The sequence below is a fragment of the Betta splendens genome, chromosome 9 (assembly GCF_900634795.4).
Source record: "Betta splendens chromosome 9, fBetSpl5.4, whole genome shotgun sequence".
Lineage (NCBI taxonomy): Eukaryota > Metazoa > Chordata > Actinopteri > Anabantiformes > Osphronemidae > Betta > Betta splendens.
In genome coordinates this window covers 606,105-629,936 of record NC_040889.2, presented here as the reverse complement: position 1 = coordinate 629,936, position 23,832 = coordinate 606,105, and the positions used below count along the sequence as shown (strand labels likewise).

General features: G+C 45.6%; 2 protein-coding genes across 5 annotated transcripts in view; both read right to left on the bottom strand.

Moving 5' to 3' along the window:
- Positions 1–13,456, bottom strand: part of LOC114850794 (zinc finger protein OZF-like) — a 46,885-nt gene extending 33,429 nt beyond the window's left edge. Inside the window, exons 1-2 of one of the 3 annotated variants that reach the window (XM_029142386.2) lie at positions 12,718–12,857; positions 5,881–6,196 (exon numbers count right to left, since the gene is read on the bottom strand). In XM_029142386.2, the coding sequence (XP_028998219.2) occupies positions 5,881–6,057 (177 nt within the window). In that variant the 5' untranslated portion in view covers positions 6,058–6,196; positions 12,718–12,857. Of the gene's footprint in view, positions 1–5,880; positions 6,197–12,717 lie in introns of all 3 variants that reach the window. The other 2 variants (XM_055511485.1, XM_055511486.1) reach the window with 2 other exon arrangements.
- The window catches only part of LOC129604569 (uncharacterized), a 239,458-nt gene that overhangs the window by 25,869 nt on the left and 189,757 nt on the right, over positions 1–23,832 (bottom strand). The window lies entirely within an intron of this gene.

The window sequence follows — 23,832 nt, the reverse complement described above, 5'->3', positions numbered from 1 at the left end:
AGACGTTTTTTAAATCAAAGGTCTTTTTGTCGCGGGCAATGTACGCTCTTGCCCGTTTCAATATAGTTCTCCACCAGGTTTTTAACAATCAAAATTGATGCTCTTACAACACTCTGTCGTCTGTGTAATGCCCTTGACTTTAACCGTCACTCTGCCTTCTCGCGTCTGATACCCGTAGCTTTTAGGTCCTGTGGAGAGGCCTTTCCACTATTTCAGTCTGAACTAAATTACACCTCTGACTCAGCTTCCCCCAAAAACTGTTTAGGCATAATTTTGCTACTTGTCTTTTAACAGGGTTTAACACAATATTCGCCGGATCCAAGAGGATTCCCTGATTTTTGGCATAGTCATCGATGTATTTTTGCCTGCCCTCTGCATCCGTAGCATCCGCAGGATAGCCGCTGGCTTCCTGCTTCCCCTTGTGAAAGGTTGAGATGTATTCTTTAAAGAGAGAGGTACTCTGCTCTTTGAAATGCCACACTTCTATGACCTCCGCTACACTGTAACCCTTCTCCAGCGCTTTCAGAATCTCGGGGGAAGGCCAGACTCCTGTCAGAGCGCGCTCCGCGTCGCTGTGGTCACAGGGGCCGTCCTGACGGTTCAGCTCAGCACAACTTCTGCATAGAGTAAACACTACGCGCCCTTGGTCGTCTCTGTAAGGAAGCACAGGGAAAAAAAGGCCGCGGGGAGGATTCAACGTCGCCTTAATGAGCCCTAAGTAAGATTCCAGCGGCTGGAAATCTCTGAATATGATCTCCGGTTGTCCCAGAGGATAAGGACACGTGTAGTTGACGTAAGGATACAGGGATGTAAAATCAACGTATCTCACAACCTCATCTTCTCCCGCAGAGTATCTCAGCGTCACGGGGCATGTGCGCCCCGCATACAGAGCATCGCGTGGGGCTAGAGGCTCAGGGGCCTTGTAGGCTTTCAGGAACGCTTTCACACCCTGGTACGACTTTTTCAGCAGATCCCAGTTGTGCTCCTTCATGGTAATCACACGGACCCCATACTCTGACCTCAACTCTGTCAATCTCTCCTGCGTCTCAAAGTGCATTCTTTCAAAAGTTTTCCCCGTTAAGGCATGAACGCGGCTGCCTGTGAAACACTCCAAGCAGCCGTGGTAGAAGCAGCCCACAAATTCATACGCGACCTTCACCCTGCCTGACTCACATTAGCCGTCCACCCGCAAGCGTCCAAAGCTCCGTTCACCTCCATTTAGAGCGTGCTGGATAAACACTCCGTCTCTGAACATCACCCATTCTAACCACTGCACACAAGCGTTTGAAAAGCGCTTGCACCTATACTTTTAGTCGTACGGACAGGGAATGGCGAGAGTGTTTTCTTTAAGAAAACATGTTCTGAAAACAAACATACACGCAGAGGCGATGGTTGCTTGCTTGAAGGGGTCTAGAGCCGTCACGTTCACAAAACACTCTCTAAGTGCAAAGCACGCTTTCATGAGAATCTCTGTGTCATTTTGGCAGTAGCGCTTCGCCTCTGCTTTAAAATTAAACGCCCCGCCGGAAACTAGGGTGTACCACGCCATGGAATCCTCGCGTTTTTTACTTTGTAAAGTGCCTTGAAATAACTTTGTTGTGATTTGGCGCTATATAAATAAAATTGAATTGAATTGAATTGAATTGTTTGTTGAGCTGAGTTGAGTTGAATGAGAATGATCTCTTCCCCCCTATAACGGGGCACGTGTGTGTGTGTGTGTGTGTGTGTGTGTGTGTGTGTGTGTGTGTGCGTGTCAAAAATGCTGTATGACTGCAGACCGAGAGGACTCCTCTGACCAACAACACAGAGGACTATCAACGATGCAAGGGTATATGCTTTGCAAGTTGTGGACGTTGTTGTACAAAAACAGCACACTCTAATACTACAAATGCAATTGTTTCAAAATCTGCTCTTTCTAAAACAACACAGGCCAACTTGACGCATAACCCCAGACGGGGGGGAAGGAGGACTGTAGAAGGATGCCAGGCCACCGCAGGCCTGTGAACTCAAATACACATGAAGAGGAATGCGACACCCCAGTGATACAGAGAGCACAGCCTAAAGGAGGATACACAGAAAGCACCGGTGGTTCATATATATAATATATCTGCATACATAATGGCGTTCTGACGATCACATTGCCCTTTAACACAGTGGATTAAAGTTCGGCGGACCTTTGACTCTCGGGGGTACACTTTGACATTCGGTGTTAAAGTTCAAGTGCACTTTAACAGTCGGGGTTAAAGATCAAGTGCACTCTGACATGGCAAGTTCAACGGTGAAAAGATCAAGTGACCTTTGACCTAGAGCTGTCAAAACCTGAGTTCGAAAGTAGTCTTTATTATCTCTAAAGTGCTCTGCAAGGACGCGTATTCTTAAGGTCTCCTGTCACCCTGCCTACGGTCTGTTTTCTTTCCTGCCCTTTGTTAAGGTAATAATATAGTAATTATAGTAAAAAGCAACAGTATATCATATTCATATCTACCTGCATATTTCTGATTACTTTAGCAAACAATATATATCTTTATTTACTTGTTCATTTCTGATTATAGTTAATAGCCACATTTATATTATATTATTATATGTTCATATATATCTGCATACCCCTGCATAAATGCTAATCTATGTTTAAATAATATAAATTTTTTGATTATAGTTAAGTCCATTCTATACATAAATACCATCCATATTTTTTACAGCACATATCTATATCCTGGATGTACTGCTTATAGCACTTCTGGTTAGACCTAAATGCCATTTCATTGCACTGTACTTGTACATGTGTAATGACAATAAAGTTGAATCTAATCTAAAAAAAACAAAGGAAGCAGCAGTGATGCTGCAGGACTGGTCTGTTAGCACAGCTTAGAAAACATCCATTCAAGCTGCCGCTTCTGAGCCCATTTGTTTCTAATTCCAGGTCCTGCTGGTAACTGCTGTAAAAGCCATTGTTCCCCAGATGTATGGGATGAGATCACTATCTTGAGTCCAGTGGAGCCAAATACTTTACTTGTTTACTGAAAAGGGACATAAACTAGACCAAACAATCATGAAAGCTCCTGTACAGTGGACACTCATCACAGACTTGTTTTGTTCAAGAACAGAAACACTGCCTGCACTAAAACAATGCACTAGAACAAACACACAGTACAGTATCTCACAGAATGAGTACACCCCTTACATTTTGGCAAATATTCTATTATATTTTGTCATATGAAAAGATTTTTAAAAAATACGCATGACACTGCTGACACTGATACAATTTAAAGTTATTGTATAACTAAACTTTTCCTGTCCCCTCAAAATTCAAAAGAGATAAATTAATGATCAAACCTCTGGTCATAAAATGGAGTAAAATTAAAAATGTCCAAATTCCAACTTCATAAAAAGTCTAATGCTATGGAATTATTCCTTTGGTAGCCAAGTGAGTATAGCATCAGACTGGGAAGCAGAATGTTGTCAGTTCTGAATTGGACGGACTGAAGGCCACTGATAGAAAAGATCTCTGGTGGTGTTCTGTGGTCACCTAATACTTATTAGCCTCTAGCTGAAGGAGCTTCTTTGTCCAGCCAGCACACTGTGTAGGGAGTGGGAGGTGCTGCAGACATTAAAAGGACCTGAGCCTCATCAGAACCTATTAACCAAATAATAAACAAATGTCTGCATTTCAACAGCTGTGATAAAACAGAAGAAGCTATGGCTGGTACCTGCCACTGCCTTATTTGTCACAAGGTGAATCATATTACCTGCAGTAGTAGTCGTCTATGAAGTACTAAATAGAACTGTGAAGGAACAATGGTGTAGTAATTGGGGAATGTGTTGTATTCTAAGCCAAAATTGTATATAATATATATAATAATATAATATATATTTGCTGTGGCAGTATTTTGTGATGTAGTAAGTAGAACTGTGATGAAACCATGATGGCTAATTTGTAGAAACGGGAAGTTCAATTCTTTTAACTGACTTGGATCTTTAACTCATTTGAGTCATTCAGTCTTTTAGAGCTGGTGGCGCTGTAGCCCTCTTGTGTTTTTTTAAAAAGTAGTTGCAGTTCTCAAAACATACTGTACACTTTAGACGATAAAGCATGCTTCATCGGACAAGTTATAATACACAAAATGCCACAAGCAATTAAAACCCATTTTAAAACCTAGGAAAGCAAATACACACCACAATAAAATGACTTATTTCCTGCGTCTTCCCAGCCATTGTTGTTAAAAAGCGAGAATCACTTGGTAGCGCTCACATGACAAAGGATCCAAATGAACAAATCTCAAAAGAACTGTAGTATATGTTGCTTTCCACAGAGTCTGAGCTGTGAAAGATGAACAACAAAAAGGAACAAAACAGTCTTTTATGTGAAAAAGGTAGAAAACAAATGAAAGTAAATCTAATTTTGGCAATTAGTGAGACATTTAAAGCAAAAAGTATCATGCAAAATCCCTAAAAGGTTTACATGGTTCATTTATTGTCTCTAAAACGTGATTTGTTCTTGTTGTTCTTGTTGTTTTAATTCATTGTTTTGTGGTATGAGCTGAAGTCCACAAACAGGATCCTGGCGTAATCCGCTGACCTGTTTTTCCTGTACGCGAACTGCAGGGGGTCCAGCAGGGGGTCTGTGAGGTCCTTTAGATGTCTCAGTACCAGCCTCTCAAATGTCTTCATGACCACAGACATCAGGGCGACAGGTCTGTAGTCATTCAGGCTGGTGATGGTGGACTGTCTGAAGCAGTTGGGCACTGTAGAAAACTCCAGAGACTGGTTGAAGATCTGAGTGACGATTGGTGCCAGCTGGTCAGCACAGACTCTGAGGCAGGTTGGGGAAACACCGACACATCCTGGAGCCTTTCTGGTGTTCTTTCTTTGAAGTAGTTGGCTGACATCTTCTTCAAGAATCTTCAGTGCAGGTAGGGGGTCTGGTGACAGGAGGGTGTGAATGTTGAGGGGTGTAGGTGAGCCTATGGTGTGGCTGAGGGGTGTGAACCATGTGAGTGTTTCTTTTCAAACCGGCAATAGAAGCTGTTAAGGTTGTCTGCCAGGCCTTTGCTGGCCTCAGGGTGTGGCGATGGTTTCCTGTAGCTAGTGATGTGTTGCAGGCCTCTCCAGACTGACGCAGGGTTGTTTATTGATAAACTGTTCTGCAGCCTTTCACCATATCTCCGTTTAGCTGCCTTCACCTCCTTTGTCATCCTGTTACTGGCCTGCCTGTACAGGAACCGGTCACCACTTCTGTAGGCTTCTTCCTTTGCCTGGCACAGCTTTATTAAGTCCGGTGTGAACCATGGCTTGTAGTTGTTGAATGTGCGTACACTTTTGTCTGTACACACATGTCCTCACAAAAGCTAATGTAAGATGTCACAGTGTCAGTGAGCTCATGGATGTCTCTCAATGCGGCTTCAAAAACCTCCCAGTCAGTGGAGTCAAAGCAGCCCTGCAACTCCAGTTTGGACTCCTCCGTTCACCTTTTCACCGTTCTGACCACAGGTTTACAGGTTCTCGATTTCTGCCTGTAAGTCGGGATGAGGTGAAGCAGACAGTGATCAGAGAGGCCCAGTGCTGCATAGACAGAGCGGTAGGAGTCCTTTAACACAGTGTAGCAGTGGTCCAGTGTGTTCATGTCTCTGGTGGGACACTTCACATGCAGCCTGCATCTAGGAAGTTCCTGGCTCAGTTTCGCTTTGTCACCTGTGATGATGAGCAGGGAGTCTGGATTTTCCTTTTACACGTCTGTTATGTGGTCAGACAGGTTCTATAAAGCTGTTGTTAAACAGGCCTGAGGTGAGATGTAAACGCTGACCAGAACAAACGAGGCAAACTCCCGCTGTAAATAAAAGGGACGGCAGTTGACACAAAAGGACTCCACGTCTGTACACCAACCTTCGTTAATATAGAAGCAGGTTCCGCCTCCCCGTGTTTTCCCGGAAAGCTCCATGACACTTCATGATGATGTCCAAACGGAGCAGCTGGAAGCCGGGAAGTTGTAGAAGTTGTATGCGAGCCCCGCTGTCTTAGTCTGACGAGCGCACCCACACGCATCCCTCGTCTGCGCTTCATGAAGATCTGATAGACAGCTGCTGCGCCTCAGAGAAAACTGTAAAAACTGTCGGAAAACTGTAGGAAAAGTTCCAGGAGACGAGTGTTCTTTGCTGAGGAGTGCCTCTCTGGAGTAGGTTATCCATGAGGCCGTGAGTGGCTGAAAGACATAAAGTAAAAACACTAAAAACGTAGAGGGTCCTGAAGAGCGGAGAGCCGTGGCTGCCATCTGCGGCGCCATCTTGGTTAATAGTTGTAACAACGAAATTTGTTTACTGCATTAAACCCACTCCCTGGGGGAGCAGTGCGCTGCCATGCAAGCCATACTCCCCAAACCAAAGATCTGTCACTGAGCCACAGTAGCTCCCCAGGCACTTTGCATGGCAGCCCGCTGCTTCCCCAGGGGATGGGTTAAATGCAGAAGACAAAATTCACAAGGTGGCTTGGTGGCTGAAAAAAGTATCGATTTACAAACACACTTTACATTATACACACACACACACACACACACACACACACACACACACACACACACACACACACACACACACACACACACACACACACACACACACACACACACACACACACACACACACACACACACACACACACACACACACACACACACACACGAATCTAAGAAACAAAAACCACAAATTAATTGTGAGCCAATAAATAAATAAGGTATGTCAGGTGGCAAATAAATGAATGTCAGCTATCAGATGTCCTTCATTGATCTACAGCTGTCACGTGACAAAAGAATGAAAAAAAAAAACGAACCAGAAGGATACGTAGGAATCCCAGAGTTGGAGCGGTCTTGACAAAACAATGAATTCCTGAGGAAGGAGGCTCAGTTGAGAGAGTCATGAAAAAATAATTTCTATTTCCTGTCCTGCTGACTGAGCCTAAGCAGCTGCTGCTATGTGGCGAGAGAAGGTACTGCATAAAAATTAACGAATCATTCACTAAGAGGACTTGTTCCTCCCGAGTCGTATAAAATATTAGTTTATATAGAACAAAACGTTTAGAAAACGACACATCCCTACTAATTCGAACTTTCATAGATTTCCTACTTATCTAAAAACTGCGTAAGTACAGATGTACCAAGTACAAATACACACGTTTCCTTTGTGTATCTCAATCAACGTAGAATTGAGCGCAGATGAATGAGTAGGAGACTCCTCCCGTGACACGCCCCTATATAAATATGTTAGTTCATTCAAATAAGTCCTGCACCGTACAGAGTTGGACCATGTGTGCAGGTGTCAATGCTACGGGTTCTGCACAGTAGTGTAAATAAACAAATGAAAGTGGTCTGACATAAAGGTAAGCGTGAAACAAAACCACCAAAGTGTCACTAAAACAGGCGGAGGTGAGGAGAATACAAACTGACCCCGATACTGTTCAGCAACTAATAGGAAAGTCTACATTAATCCTGCGACTAGTGTTGACGCTAAAGAAAGAATGATAATTAGGGGCACAGAGGTTCTGTGTGCAACAAGAATTAATATTAGGCTATTAAATTATTTACTGACCAAGACACCACCGATCTGGTATCAGCTTCAAACCTGTTCAAATGAATGGATCATCATTAATCCAGGCACCTTGCTACAATGTTATCACTGATTATTTGTACACTGATGAAATAAAAAGGTTTCCTGTTGACTCGTTTCATCCTGTGATGGTGCTTTTATAGCGACGTGTCCAATCGATAGCTCTGATTACATCAGGTAAACTGGGTCACGCAGCAGATTGCGCTTCAATGTCACCCCAATCAGTCATTGTATGCGAACTTGATTCCTTGCCGACGTATGGATGACTGCGTCCCACACAGCTGGCTAGGCTCAGGGTCCACTGGCATATACACGACCAGCCTGCAGCTCCCTCTGGATATCCCTGTGGCTGAAACTAGGGCTGCAACAATGAATCGAGGAATCGATAATATCAATGATGGAAATTAATATGATTTGCTGGTCATATTAAAATGCTGGTCATTTTACGGCGCAGCGCATTGGCAAAATAATGCAGCCGCTAGTGAAAGGCCAGAGAAAACAAACCAAGTGGCAGCAGGAGAAATGCACCCTCATTTCTTCAAATGAGCATTGAATATCAAACAAAAACAACGTTAACCTGCAAGTCATACAAAGTTTAACTTGTGGTTTGTAAATACTACAGCGGCACAGCAGAACGTAAGAATGAAACACAGAACTTAAGAATGAATGTAGCAGCGGTACATTCATTCTTAAGTTCTGTCTGTCACGTGAAGTCTCTTCATTTGGTGCTGCTGTGTTAAAGGAGTCATATCATACTTTTCATTCTAAAAAATATTAGACTTTAATGTCTCAGTAAGGTCTCTGTAAATTTTCATCCCTTTAGATCGTCCACACTGCCCCTGTCAATATGTGGTTCTCACTCCCCATCAGCAAACGCTGTGTTTTCTGGGCGTATCGCAAGCGAAGCTGCTCGCAACGCCTCTGTGCGGAAGCGCATACCTTTTTAGTTGTTGTTTTTTTTTTTTTTTATTTTTTTTTTTTAAATTGGCTTCATGGATACGAGCCACCGCACGGTTAGGATACAATAGGTGGCAGTAGTGCGACATTGAGAATGCAATCCACCGCAATTCTCCACAGAAGAAGACCCACTACAGGACTGCACGACATTAGCCAGCCAGCTGGTTCGTAGCGTAGTAGAACCATACGTCTACGATCCCGAATCTGACCCTGAAGCTGAAGAGGAGGCTGTTGAAGTCGCCACATTTCGGCTGATGCAAGATGTGTCTCATTGGTAATGTCGCATTTACTTTAATTTAATTGATTTATGTAATTTGCAAAGCGACTAGCGGTTGCTAATGCGTATGCTAACTCTCGTTAATAGAGAACACTACTTTAGCTTACATTATTCAAATAAATAGGTTTGAGAGCATAGCTGAAATAATATAAATACATTTTACATTTACACATTTCACTGTTTTTGTCTTACTTGTGCTGCTGCTCTGACAATTTTATTTAAAAAATGTGCATTAATATTTAGAGCAATCACTGCATGACCTTCCTGGGAACAAAAAGCATTGGTTCAAATTATATATTGACCTAACGTATTTTTACTGCTTTTAATTATGTTTTTTGTCATTCTTGATAAATCTGACAGTAATATGTCTCTGTATCTGAAGTTGTTACAGGTATCTAGTCTACAGAGGCTAGTGAGCTGGTGCTGAGGATTCCTGGGGTGAAGAATCTGAGTTGCCATCTCTTCATGCTTGGGTTGTAGATGAAGGCAGTTTCCTGATGGATAAAACACTAAAATACTCATAGTATGATTGATGTAGACCATCTGTGGAATAACTCCTTTACCATTTGAGTAAAAATGTGTTTTTCGTGAGTGCAACACTCATTAAGAATTTTTTTATTTTATTTATATATAATTTATATGCTTTTTATTTATGGCCGCTTCAACTTCATAGCTTACCATATTAGAAAGAGAAAAACATGTAATTTCAATACTATGATTTCCTAAATAAAAGTGTTTTACCTTCAGAAACAGAGTTTAGTGAAATACATAATAGTTAAAGCCAACTTTATTGTAAACCAAAAAAATACACCACTACTCCAAAGCTAGAACAGACTGTTACCTTCACACTCCAATGTGCAATGTATAGGTTACTGAGTTAATTAAGAAGTCTGGGGGTTTGAGGTCAGAAGCTTTTGCAGGGCCCTGCAGACGAAATGCATGAAAGTAGGGTAAACAGGGAGATGTGGTGATCCTTGTTCTCATCACTATTTGGAAGACTGAGCGGAAGCAGTCCTCTACCAGATGGAAGCTGTGGCTGTCCTCACCATCACCTCATCAAAACAAAAGGTACTGCAATCAGAATTGTAGATTAGTGAAATGTTCATTATTATGTAGGTCAAAACCTTCTCTAATGTAAGAACACACAATACCAGACAAAAAATTAAACCAAACAAGAGGACAGGCCTAAAACAACAGATAAACAGTTGTTACAATTCAAATATAAAATCTAAACAGTATATACCAATTAAAATTTTCTATTACCTATCTTACTGTTGGTACATACAAACTTACAAACCTTCAATCCTGAGCTGGGCAGCAGATGTCTGTGTACCAACAGTCTGCAGTGATTTCTCTGTTTGACAGCCTCCTTGCATGTGGGCAACTAGGATTTGCCCTCCTACAGTATAGAAAAGACTGTTACATTTACTGTAAATTGTATTGGTCCTACAAATATAATGGCTATGGTACAAGCTATAGGTAACTGACCAGATAAGCAGCAGGTATTGTAGAGATGTGACTAATTAGCAACTAAGCTTGAAACACAACACAGTAATCATTCCAACTAATCATGTTAGAATTTGATAGAACAATGACATAACCCCAAATCACAAGTTGATTTAGGCTGTGACACAGTACGGGGTAATAAACATAACCGCGTTCATCTGCAGGTTCTTTTTGTAGCGATCGACCAGCTGTAGCTCTAAAGTGCAAAGGCCTAAAGGCATGCTAACGGCTAACGCAACACACAAACAGGAGCGGCAGCACGTCAACAGGACAAGAACTTGATCTACCGCTCCCTGCCTGTCGCCGATCGAAGGCCCATAGCTATTAGCTGTTCCCCACACAGGTGTGTGATTGCGCCAACTCAGAGTAGCACATTTTAAAAGGGACAAAGGCTGGGTTGACTCGCTGTAGATGTTAGCAACGCTAGCGATTAGCTTGTCTCACATGTGGGTTACCACATTTTAAAAAGACCAACTAACTTATTAAGACTTCACAAGTATCAAGCACAAACTTACTACAGCGAGCTAGATCCACCGCTTCCTGTCTGTCGCCGCTGGAAGGGCGATAACGATCAGCTGTTCCCCGCAGGTGTATGCGATTACAGAAAAAGGACAGACGCTAGACCCACCGCTCCCTGCCTGTACCCGCTCGATGCCGTTAGTCATTAGCTTTTCTCCACACAGGTGTGTGGCTGCAGGAGCCCACATGAGCACATTTGAAGGGGACAAAGGCTCGGTCGACTGGCTGTAGCCGTTAGCATAGCTAGCTAGTAACTTGCCTCACACATAGGTTACTACATTTTAAACAGACAAACTAACATTTTAAAACATTATAAATATCAAGCATGTACTTACTGCAGTGAGTGGATGGACTTTAGGAATAGGTCCTTTTTTTTCCAACAGGAGCCGTGAAACAAATCCAGCATTGTACGCACCCTTGTTTGAAATGCACATACGTATAAATGCTGAGGCAGTGTTTCTGGCACCGGTCCGTTAAAAATAAAAGTGACCCACAAATCCTCACTTGTTGATCCCTTGGTAAAGTGAATAGACTTTGGTGTTGGTTAGAACACCTAAGAACCTATTTCTATGGGAGGACTTAGGCGCTGCCGTGCTCGTCTGTTCACGGTGAGTGAGAGGGGGAAATGGCGGAAGTCCAGTTTTGGTTCGGGATCATTGTGGGGGTGGTGGTTCAGGATTTGCAGGGAGAACTTTCAACCAGTATGACGAAACCTGGGGAACGGCCTCAGAACAGTAGATATCTCTCTCCATTGGATGAGAAAATTTACGTTTTCAAAATGTGAAAAAAGCAGGAAATGCATTTCTACCGTGCTCAGTGTGTGTATGTGACCCATAGAGTCATAGGGATGCTCCAAAATGTCTAAAAAGTGGATTTTGCATGATATGAGCCCTTTAAAAGTTTGTTTGTTATTTAATTTGTTCTGCCATGATTGTTAGCTGGTAGCGCATCATCTCGTTCACTTCATAGTGATGAATGGCGTCACCACAGAACAGCGCAATTTAAAATGGTGCAGACACTAAATGCAGCAGCGTTAAAATATGACAGCATGGTTTTTGGTGGTTCTCACTGTTGCCTCAGAGACAGAAGAGCCCAGGAGTCTCTCTGGAGTTTACATGGTCTCCCGTGGCTTGATGGGTGTTCTCCCACAGTCAGGTTGGCTAGAGCTGGTGCACATCTTCATATTGAAACAATGCTTGCTTTGTTTATTCATATTTTGCATATTGAAGGATTTTGTGTTTTGCTTGAGATTTAAAGAGTTAAAATCAAAACTTTGTTTAAAAAATGATATGGGATTTCTAATAAGCAAACCATCAAATAATGTTATTAATTAATTTGGTAATTTTTATCTGATTCAATTTAAAAACGAATAATTGAAAAATTAATAATAATAATTAATCCATTGTTAGAAGTTGCAGCTGAAACCTTAAGGTCAGCAGCTGGATGTGGACTGGATGTGTGGCTTCAAAGCCAAGTTTTAGAATAAAGGAGTTTGTGAATATTTCCAAACATACACAGTAAATTTCACCCATCCATCCATTCATTTTCAAACACTTATAACACAATACAGGTTGATTTAATATAATGTATATGGACATATTCTAAATTTTGCTATTAATTCACAGGTAGATAAGGATATAGTGGTAATCGTAGTAATCGTGAATATTCAAGTAGATATGACAATATATTCAGCAGACTTATTCAGTCCTTGTAAAACTGAACACGCCAAAACCTTGTCAAGTTATCGACGAGGACAGCTAACTCGCCTTTCCCTGCTTCAAGCATCTGCCGTAACTACGGGAAACCAGTGCGGCATTCGGAAGTCGGTCTCCAGTTAAATTTATCAAAACTAGAACCAGCACTTACCTGTTGATCTGTGGGAGCAGCGTGATCGAGGTCCGGCTGCTCTTCCTTTATTCTGCTAGTGGACCGCTCCTGTTCGGTTAAACCTGGCTCCTGCTGCTCCTCTTTTATTGGGTGAGTGGACACGTCCTGTTGCTCCTCCTTTACTGTGTTAGTGGACCGGTCCTGCTTAGTTAAACTCAGACCCTGCTGCTCCGTATCGCTTTTGTTCTGGTCTTGATAAGCATCCACGTCTTCTTCTTTCACTTCGAGTCTGTAATGATCCATTTATGTCCTGATCAAAATCCAGCAGCTCTTTGAGCGAACCTCTAAAATGACGGAAAAAAGACACCAGATGTCGCAGAAGGCTTCGTTTTTCCGCTTGTTTTTCCGCTTGTTCTTCTTCTTATTATTTGTTTTAATGGCAGCTTGCGGCCTATAATTTGCGCACTACTGCCACCTACCATGCTTGCCTATGGCTATATACCTTTTTCCGAAAGAAAAAAAACTATATTCTCCCGTCTCAAGAAAACAAAAAAAACCTGCTCTACTTCTGACAACCCACACCCCTAGCCCAAATAAAACGAATAAAACTTCTTTAACTCTGTCTTAGTGTTCTGCAATGTCAAAAAATCAGTCATTTTCTTTCATTGTTGACTATATAAAGGGCATAATAATACCAGATGCTCCAATGTTTCACACTCACCACCCCCACACTGCCCTGTTTCCCCATCACCTTTAGGCCTCATCAGATGTTTAGACTTGATGTACGACAGGGCACAAGAGATTTGTTGTTTGTGTAAGAATGTTCAGTGTTGAACCTAACCAGTCACAGAGCACATCATGACTGTGTTGGATAAGAAATGCACAAAGGCAGTATTTTTCCCATTATAATTGCTATTTGAATAAAGACTACAAAAACATGATAATACAAAATGCAATTGATTAAGTTTTTATTTAAACATTTATTAATGAAACTGGGTATTGAATTGCCAAATGCGTTTCAAACTGAACGATGGTATTGCATATTCAATTCAATTCAATTTCGAATCAGTATCTTTCAAAACTTACCATAGTTCAGCTGTGACATGTGACGTGTGAGTATGGAGTGCCGAATGTAAATGGAGCACCTATAACTAGTTTTCTCACATTTAACTAAATGACACATGTTTTCTCACATTTAGTTAAAATGTGCAAAAGTCTAAATGTAAATGTTAAATCTAAATGTAAATTTTAAAGCTAAATGTTAAATGTAAATGTTAAATGATCGAACTGAATATTTAAGTAGACTCCACCCCTTATTATCCTAGATCAGTGACGTGGACTCAAACACGTCAAACAGTACGCATAGCTCCGCCCACATCTGACTATGGATCGGTGCACGAAAATACTGGAGAAAAACCTGAAGTTGAAGCCATCATGGCCGCCAGCTCCGACTCCCTCCAGTTAGCGGAGATTGAACGGGCTGTAACGGCAGGTGTGCGGGCTGAGGCTCCGCTTCAAACTGCTGCTCTGTTGTAAACACCATTATTGGGGAGTTAAGTAGGTTTAAATAGAATATTTCTGTGGCGTCGGTGGAGAATTAGTTAGCTAACCTTACTAGCTAGCCGAAGTTATGTCCAGGCTAAAAACAAAAGTTTCCAGATCAGATGTGGGCGGGGTTTGCGCGCACTGTTTGAGGTGTTTGAGTTCGCGTCTCTGATCTGAGACCAGCGCTGTTTGAACGTAGGGGTGGAGTCTACTTGCACATTCATGAATATTCAGTTTACACTCGGCGAACTTTTAACATTTACATTTAACATTTACATTTAGACTTTTGCACATTTAACTAAATGTGAGAAAACATGTGTGATTTAGTTAAATGTGAGAAAACTAGTTATAAGTGCTCCTTTTACATCGACACCCCATGTGTGAGTAGTTTTTCTCTCTCAGATAAACTAAACTCATGTTTAGATGCTGCCTCCTTGACCAATGAACAATCTGCGTTTACTGGTTTCAGCTCAGTGAAAAGTTCCTGAGGCTTCAAATGAATTTTCTAACAAATCAGACATTTGCCTTAAGTGGAGCACTGAACATGAAGATGAAGGTTCCATATCAAATGGTCATGTTGTATTAGAGGCAGTGGCCGTCATCATCCTGGTCTTTAATGCTGCTGCTGAGTGTGTTTCTACTGAGTCTCTAATGGCTCATTATTGCCTTTATTCTCTGTCTCTGCTTTGTTTCATCATGTCTAACCATTAATAAAAAATGGTTCATCTTTCAATGGAAACCGATAACCTTCCTTTACATCTGAACACTGTTCCAATGAAAACACAATTTACTGTCTGGATGATCAGGATATGAATGATCCTTCTCCACATATGTCATCTTCCTGATGTTGTCAGACAGTTGTAGTTTCCTGTTCACAGTGTTTGTATCAATTTTGAGTTGACAGAAATTTGATGGAGCGAACAAGACACAATCCAACCGCAGTTACTGAACTATCATCAGAAGTATGTTGAACCACTAACATGCTAATATTTGATTTCAAACTGTGGAGCTTTTTCTTACTATTTCACGATCGTCCAGATAAATTCCACAAAGACTTAATAGATTAGGTGGTGTTCTGCAAACGATGTGGGCTTTGTGGCTAATTGGAGCACTTTTTGGGGAAAACCTGGGCTGATTAGAAGAGACGGCGTCCATCCCACGTTGAACGGAGCCTCTCTGCTTTCTAGTAACATGGCCATGTTGCTTAGCCTCCCCACTCCGTGACAACTCAGAGTGGAGCCCAGGACGCAGAGTCACAGTCTTACACGTCTCTCTGCACGTTGTCAGGCTTGGGGCAGGCGGCGGACCCACATGCACAGCACGGAGGCAGGATAGTGATTAAACACGGGTTTATTATCCAAGGCAAGGTCAGACGGTCCAGGTCATACACAAAAAGGTCACGGCAAAAATACAGGCAGGGATCAGGCAAAACTCACGGTCAGTTAGTTAGTCCAGGGTCGGGCAGGATACACAAGGCAAAACCGGAATAGAACCCGAAGAACACGAAACACGGGAAACACGGAACACTCAGGAAACTCAGGGACTCACAGGAAACACGAACGAAACTCGGAACTCTCAAGAAACACGACAATCTGGCAGGGAACTAGGGACACAGGAGCCGACTAAATACACAGGTGAGTGATTCACTGATTACCGACAGGTGTGGGTAATGAGCTAGGGAGAACAGAACTGATAACAGGAAGTAAAGCCGGAACGGAAACAGAAACTGGGAGTGCTACCAAAATAAAACCGGAAATGGAACCTGGAACCAAAATAAGACAAGGAAACAACAAGAAACAAAACCCAGATCGTGACAGTACCCCCCCCCCTATAGCGCCTTCCACGGCGCCTACAGAGGCCCCCCCCCCAAACCAGGGCGGGCGGAGGGTGGTCCCAGGCGGAGGGACCGAATCCCTACCCCTCAAGGCACACGAGCAGGGTGGGTGGAGGGAGGACCGGAGGAGGGCCAAAACAAGAGTCCACATAAGTCCACGAACGGGGAAGACACGAAGATCAGGGATTCCTTCACGGAGGGTGAAGGCGCGGCGAGATCCTGCTCAGCCGCCGCTGAGCCAGGGTGGCCCTCTTAGTGCCCTTGAGCTGGGCCGATGTCCCCGGGGACCACCCCGCATGGCAACGCCCTCCAGGTGGACGCTGGTCCAAGAGACTGAGGAGTCGAGGCGGGCGTCGCCGCAGGAGGCAGCGCCATCCAGGTAGCAGGAGGCGCCGAGGGCGAGGCCACCAGTCCGGCAGCCGAGACAGGGACGAGGCAGGAACCAGCGGCGTCCTCCTTGGACCACCGCGACGAGACACGGGAACCAGCGGCGTCCTCCTTGGACCACCGCGACGAGACACGGGAACCAGCGGCGTCCTCCTTGGACCACCGCGACGAGACACGGGAACCAGCGGCGTCCTCCTTGGACCACCGCGACGAGACACGGGAACCAGCGGCGTCCTCCTTGGACCACCGCGACGAGAAACAGATGCAGGTGCGGCCGGGGCCGGACCGCCAGGAACCGATGCAGGTGCGGCCGGAGCCGGGCCGCCAGGAACCGATGCAGGTGCGGCCGGAGCCGGACCGCCAGGAACCGATGCAGGTGCGGCCGGAGCCGGGCCGCCAGGAACCGATGCAGGTGCGGCTGGAGCTGCGACGGGAACTGCGGCTGGCGCGACCTCCTCCTGGAGGTGCGCAGGAACTGCGGCTGGCGCGACCTCCTCCTGGAGGAGCGCAGGAACTGCAGCTGGCGCGGCCTCCTCCTGGAGGTGCGCAGGAACTGCAGCAGGCGCTGCCTCCTCCTGGAGGCCGGCGGGCGCTGCGGCTCCGAGGGTGACAGGGACTGGAACGACCTCTCTCGGGCCGACAGGAACGGGGACTGGAACGACCGCTACAGGGCCGACAGGAACGGGGCCTGGGGCGACCTCTACTTGGCCGACGGGAACGCCCTCAACTTGGCCGACGGGAACGCCCTCAACTTGGCCGACGGGAACGCCCTCAACTTGGCCGACGGGAACGCCCTCAACTTGGCCGACGGGAACGCCCTCAACTTGGCCGACAGGGACAGGAACGACCTCAACTTGGCCGACAGGGACAGGAACGACCTCAACTTGGCCGACAGGGACAGGAACAGGAACTGGAACGACCTCAACTTGGCCGACAGGGACAGGAACAGGGACAGGAACGGCCGCAACATGGCCGACAGGGACTGGAACGGCCGCAACATGGCCGACAGGGACTGGAACGGTCGCAACATGGCCGACAGGGACTGGAACGGCCGCAACATGGCCGACAGGGACTGGAACGGCCGCAACATGGCCGACAGGGACTGGAACGGCCGCAACATGGCCGACAGGAACAGGAACGGCCGCAACATGGCCGACAGGAACAGGAACGGCCGCAACATGGCCGACAGGAACAGGAACGACCTCTACTTGGCCGACAGGAACAGGAACGACCTCTACTTGGCCGACAGGAACGACCTCTACTTGGCCGACAGGAATGGCCTCAACTTGGCCGACAGGAACGGCCGCAACATGGCCGACAGGAACAGGAACGACCTCTACTTGGCCGACAGGAACAGGAACGACCTCTACTTGGCCGACAGGAACAGGAACGACCTCTACTTGGCCGACAGGAACAGGAACGACCTCTACTTGGCCGACAGGAACGGCCTCAACATGGCCGACAGGAACAGGAACAGGGACTGGAACGGCCGCAACATGGCCGACAGGAACGGCCGCAACATGGCCGACAGGAACGGCCGCAACATGGCCGACAGGAACTGGGACGGCGTCCCCTCCGGAGCCGGCATGACTGCTTACAGCTGCCGAGCTCGACGGAGGAGACGTCGGGCCTGATTGGGTGGAACTAACAGTCGTCAGACGGACGGTGCCCTCTGACTGGGACAAGGACTGAGCGTGACTGGACTGGACTGGGACGTGACTCGACTGGACCTGAGCGTGACCGGACTGAACGGGAGCCTGAACGTGACTCAACTGAACTGGGATCTGGACTAGGCTCGACTGGACTGGGCTCGACTGGACTGGGCTCGACTGGACTGGGCTCGACTGGAGCGGGGCTAGAGCCCGGACTGGGCTCGACTGGACTGAGACCTGAACTGGGCTCGACTGGACTGGGCTCGACTGCACTGAGACCTGAACTGGGCTCGACTGGACTGGGCTCGACTGGACTGAGGCCTGAACTGGGCTCGACTGGACTGGGCTCGACTGGACTGGGCTCGACTGGACTGGGCTCGACTGGACTGAGGCCTGGACTGGGCTCGACTGGACTGGGGCCTGGAGATGACAGGGCTGCACTAGAGCATGAGCATGGCGAGGCTGAACGGCGACTGGAGCCTGAGCGGAGCATGGCTGAACTGGGGACTGGGCAACACACGGCTGAACTGGGGACTGGGCAACACACGGCTGAACTGGGGACTGGGCAACACACGGCTGAACTGGGGACTGGGCAACACACGGCTGAACTGGGGGCTGGGCAACACACGGCTGAACTGGGGACTGGGCAACACACGGCTGAACTGGGGACTGGGCAACACACGGCTGAACTGGGGACTGGGCAACACACGGCTGAACTGGGGACTGGGCAAAACACGGCTGAACTGGGGACTGGGCAAAACGCGACTGAGCTGGAGACTGGGCAAAACACGACTGAGCTGGAGACTGGGCAAAACACGACTGAGCTGGAGACTGGGCAAAACACGACTGAGCTGGAGACTGAACAGCGCGGCTGGACTGGAGACTGAACAGCGCGCGGCTGGACTGGAGACTGAACAGCGCACGGCTGGGCTGGAGACGGGGGACCGCGTGAGTGCAGGAAATCCTCCCAGCGGAACAACCATGGAGCTGGGCAGGTTGGCGCAGACACGACGGTCCGACGGGGCTGGGAGGAGGAAACCGAAACCATCGGCGGTGCGACCGGCGCTGGCGTGGTGCGGAGCGCGTCGCTTAACTCATCGTACTTCGCGCACAGCCGCTCATAGAGGCGACGAACACTGGGGCGCTCTAACGCGCTGTTATCGTCCTCCAGCGTCAATATCGCCACCTCCACGGCGCTGCGCTGGTTCTCCGGGTTAATCGCCCGTCGGTAATCCTCCGCGAGGATTTTAAAATAAACACGTAGGTCGCTGGGTAGCTCGGCGCAGGTGAACTCCATACTTCCTCGGGAGAATGATATTCGCCGTAAAAAAAAACAAGAAAAAGCAGTCACTGACCTGACCGGAGGCTGAGTGCTGGCTGGGTCCAAGTTTGGCCAGATTGTTCTGTCAGGCTTGGGGCAGGCGGCGGACCCACATGCACAGCACGGAGGCAGGATAGTGATTAAACACGTGTTTATTATCCAAGGCAAGGTCAGACGGTCCAGGTCATACACAAAAAGGTCACGGCAAAAATACAGGCAGGGATCAGGCAAAACTCACGGTCAGTTAGTTAGTCCAGGGTCGGGCAGGATACACAAGGCAAAACCGGAACAGAACCCGAAGAACACGAAACACGGGAAACACGGAACACTCAGGAAACTCAGGGACTCACAAGAAACACGAACGAAACTCGGAACTCTCAAGAAACACAACAATCTGGCAGGGAACTAGGGACACAGGAGCCGACTAAATACACAGGTGAGTGATTCACTGATTACCGACAGGTGTGGGTAATGAGCTAGGGAGAACAGAACTGATAACAGGAAGTAAAGCCGGAACGGAAACAGAAACTGGGAGTGCTACCAAAATAAAACCGGAAATGGAACCTGGAACCAAAATAAGACAAGGAAACAACAAGAAACAAAACCCAGTTCGTGACACACGTTCTCTACAGCCGCCACCCACTCTTAGTCTTAGTTATCGCATAGAGACTGTGTCTGCTTCTCGACCACCTAAACTATACAAGTCACAAACAAATCAAAAAAGAGTGACTTATCAGAATTTAATAAACATCAAAACAGTTCCTCTTACAGAACAAAGTAACAGTAAGTTAATAAAGTGTGGTTTATTAACTTTTAGATCTCTCTCATCTAAATCCTTGTTAATAAATGACTTGATAAGTGACCATCACATAGATCTGTTCTGTCTCAATGAAACCTGGCCACAGCAGGATGAATATGTTACTTTAAATGAGTCGACTCCAATGAGCTACATTAACTATCATGTTCCTACAAGTACAGGTAGAAGTGCAGGAGTAGCAGAAATTTATAACTCAGACTTATTAATTACTCCTAAACCAAAACATAGTTATAACTTATGAGCCTCACTCTGAGCCTTTCTCACCCAGACTCAAACTCAGAAGCCAGTTGTGTATTGTATTGTTTACCGTCCTCCTGCTCCATATTTAGAGTTCTTTACTGAATTATCTGAATTCTTATCTGACTTAGTTCTTAAAGCCATTGTTGGAAAAATGCTGCATTTAATCAACACTCGTTAGCTGTTGTCATAAACTCAGTTATTTAGTCACTGTTTCTATTCATTTCCGGTTTTATTTTGTTACCACTTCCTGCTCAGTATTCATGGTGATCAGATCCAGCCTTACTTTTGGCCCTTGTTAGGCTCACCTGTATGTCATCTGTAATCAACCTACGTGTATTTAAGCTCCAGACATCGCCACATCAAGTCGCCAGATTGTCTGCGTTTTCATAGCCAGCATTCCAGTATTACTCTCGTCTAGATATCGTGTATGACCCAGTCTTGTCACCTCGCCTTGCCTTTTGTCCAGCCACTGATAGAACATTGACGTGCTTTTACCATTGCCTATCCTTGATCTTGTTTTTGCCTGCACCTTGTCGGAAGCATTAAATTATCACTTTTACTCAAGCTCACGCTTTGTATTTGGGTCCTATTTTCCGGAGTTTGTCACAGCTGTGCTATAGCTTTGAAGTTTCCTACCTTTTGCTCTGCAAGAAATAGGGAGTACCGGTGTGTAGCATCCTTATCAGATGAGCCCAATGCTTGCTTTGTGCAGAAAATATTTCCCACGTGCTGGGAGACTATGCACCTCCCAGAATGCAATACATATTAGGAGCTTCTCTTCAGTGAGAGGAAGTTGCCTTTGCTGTAAACTGATCACTCCTTGCAAGTAAAATCCTGAAGAAGATCTCAACTGATTGTGTCTGCTTTATTTAGGATTTACTAAAGGAACTAACAATTTCCCTAACATAATTGGGCTCCTCCAGGATCCCAAGATCTTCGCTTTGCCGGGACATCGAGTTGGCACCTGAAGTCTGTGCACAACCAGGTTTGGCACCTGCAGAAAAACCTGGGAGATTAATTCCTGCCCAGGTCAGACGTCGGCTGGTGGTCCGACAAGGCAAGGTGACAAGATCCTGAACCAGAGCCAGAACACAGATCAGGCGAGTATGAAAAGAATAAATCCTAAGGTATCTTAAATTCCGTGAGTGGAGAGGCTTCATTAAAGATAGCCAGTCAACAAACAATATGAACAGATTAATCAACTTAATTGATTTATACTGGATCCAAATATTATACAGCTCAGCAAACGCCGCAGTCAGAACAAACAACCAGATCTCACAAAGGTTTAATCTGCACAGAGGAACAAGACAGGGCTGCCCACTTTCTCAATCACTATTTGCAATATTTATTGAACCTCCAGCCGCAGCAATAAGACAGCATGAAGGAATTACTGGAATATCAACCAAATCAGTAAATCATAAAATAAGTTTATATGCTGACGATGTGTTACTGTTTCTCCTGGAGCTACAGACATCTCTTCCTACAACTATCAGCCTAATAGATGAATTCTCAGGACTTTCATAATACTCTATTAACTGGACCAAATCTCACTTAACCTTAAGGTGACTAACATCTCTTCTACCACACTCCATTCAGGGAACATTAAATACTTGGGCATTGAATTGTCGTCTAGGCTATCAGAGCTTATTGATCTAAACTACAATCCATTATTAAAACAAATAGAAGCCAACCTCAGAAGATGGCAGTTCTTACCCATTTCACTTATGGGAAGAATTGCCACCATAAAATGATAATCCTGCCAAAAATTAATTACATATTCTCAATGATTCAAACTCAGCCAGCCCAGCTGTGGTTTAGGACATTAGACTCATACATCTCACAGTTTCTGTGGAAAACCAAGCCACCACAAATTAGTTTAAAAACTCTTTAAAAATCCAGACGCTGCGGCGGCCTAGAACTACCTAACTTCCACTACTATTTTATTTTATTGCCAATAGCCTGAACCATGTCCACAAATGGATAAAACCCATGCCAGCAGACTCCTCCTGGATAGAGATTGAACAAACATTTTGTGGAAATATTAAAGTTGCAGATCTGCCCTTTATCAGCACCAAAATCAAACATCATAGTTGTTACCAGAGCATTAGCATAAAAGCATCTCTGACAGCCTTAAAAAATTAATGGGTCTTTGCTTACTCTTTGCCAAAACACACCCCTCTGGAACAATCCAGACATCGTACAAAACAAAAAGGTAATAGACTTTCCAACTTGGCATATCAAAGGGATAACACATCTATATCTTAATTTCCAATGTAGATCAGACAGTGAGCCTTCCGATTTCTAAATGGGAAGCGGATCTCAACATCATTACTAATTACATGTTCTGGAAAAATATATGTTCCAATTTATTCAGAATGACAAAAAAAATAAAAATTTACAACTAATACAATATAAAATTCTTCATAGAACACATTATACAGGACAAAGGATGTTCCAAATGGGTCTCACAAACTCAAATATTTGCCCTCACAGGGTACAAATAACACAGCAGATAGATTCCTACATGCATTCTGGTCATGTTCACCTGTGCAGCAATTTTGGCAAAGAGTATGTGAACACCTGTCAACCCGGTTAAGCTGTCCAATCCCAGCCGCCCTGCACTTTGTCTTCTAGGATCTAAGTGGGCTTGACCTAGAGACAAACACATCACACACTCTTCTTTCTGCCATCTGTGTCGCAAAGAAAATCATCCTTATGAATGGGAAAACTAAAAAAAAATTAAGCATTATTCAGTACCTGAACAGCTTGTTAGATTACACCACCTTAGACACATTGTCTACTTCGTCAAATCAATAACCCAAACTATACTCTGATTGATTCCACTTCCAGGTAGGGATGCGTGGAGCTCAGGTGCTGCATCATATCTGGCACAGTGGTGGGGGGTGAATGGTGGTTGGGAGTGCCAGCCTGCCTAAGGAACCAGGACAACGGGGCTGGTGGATTCTGGGCTGGCCGCATCGGTCCCCTGCGGTGGGGGTGTGGTGGCTGCTGAGACCGGCAATCCTGTGCCAGAGTAGGGCCATTTTGAGGGTTAGCGTGTGCCTGTCTCCGGGGAGCGGAGGCGGGCCTCCCTGCCAGTGTGCGTGGGCGCACCTGGAGGTGGAGACCTGGGTGACCTGTGTTCGAGGGGGTCGCTCTGGGAGTGTCTGCCTGTGCCTGGAGGGGTGTGTCTCCCCTGGGGCACTGACCCTGCTCGGGTGGGGCACTGCCTGCCCTAGAGGTCCGACGCCCTCTGGTAACTGCTCGGGCCTGTTGCGGGGGGTTGGCAGACTACTCGGGCTGCGGCCGTTTTTGGGCCCTGGGCGGAGGTTGGCCCTCAATGCACAACCACAAAGTA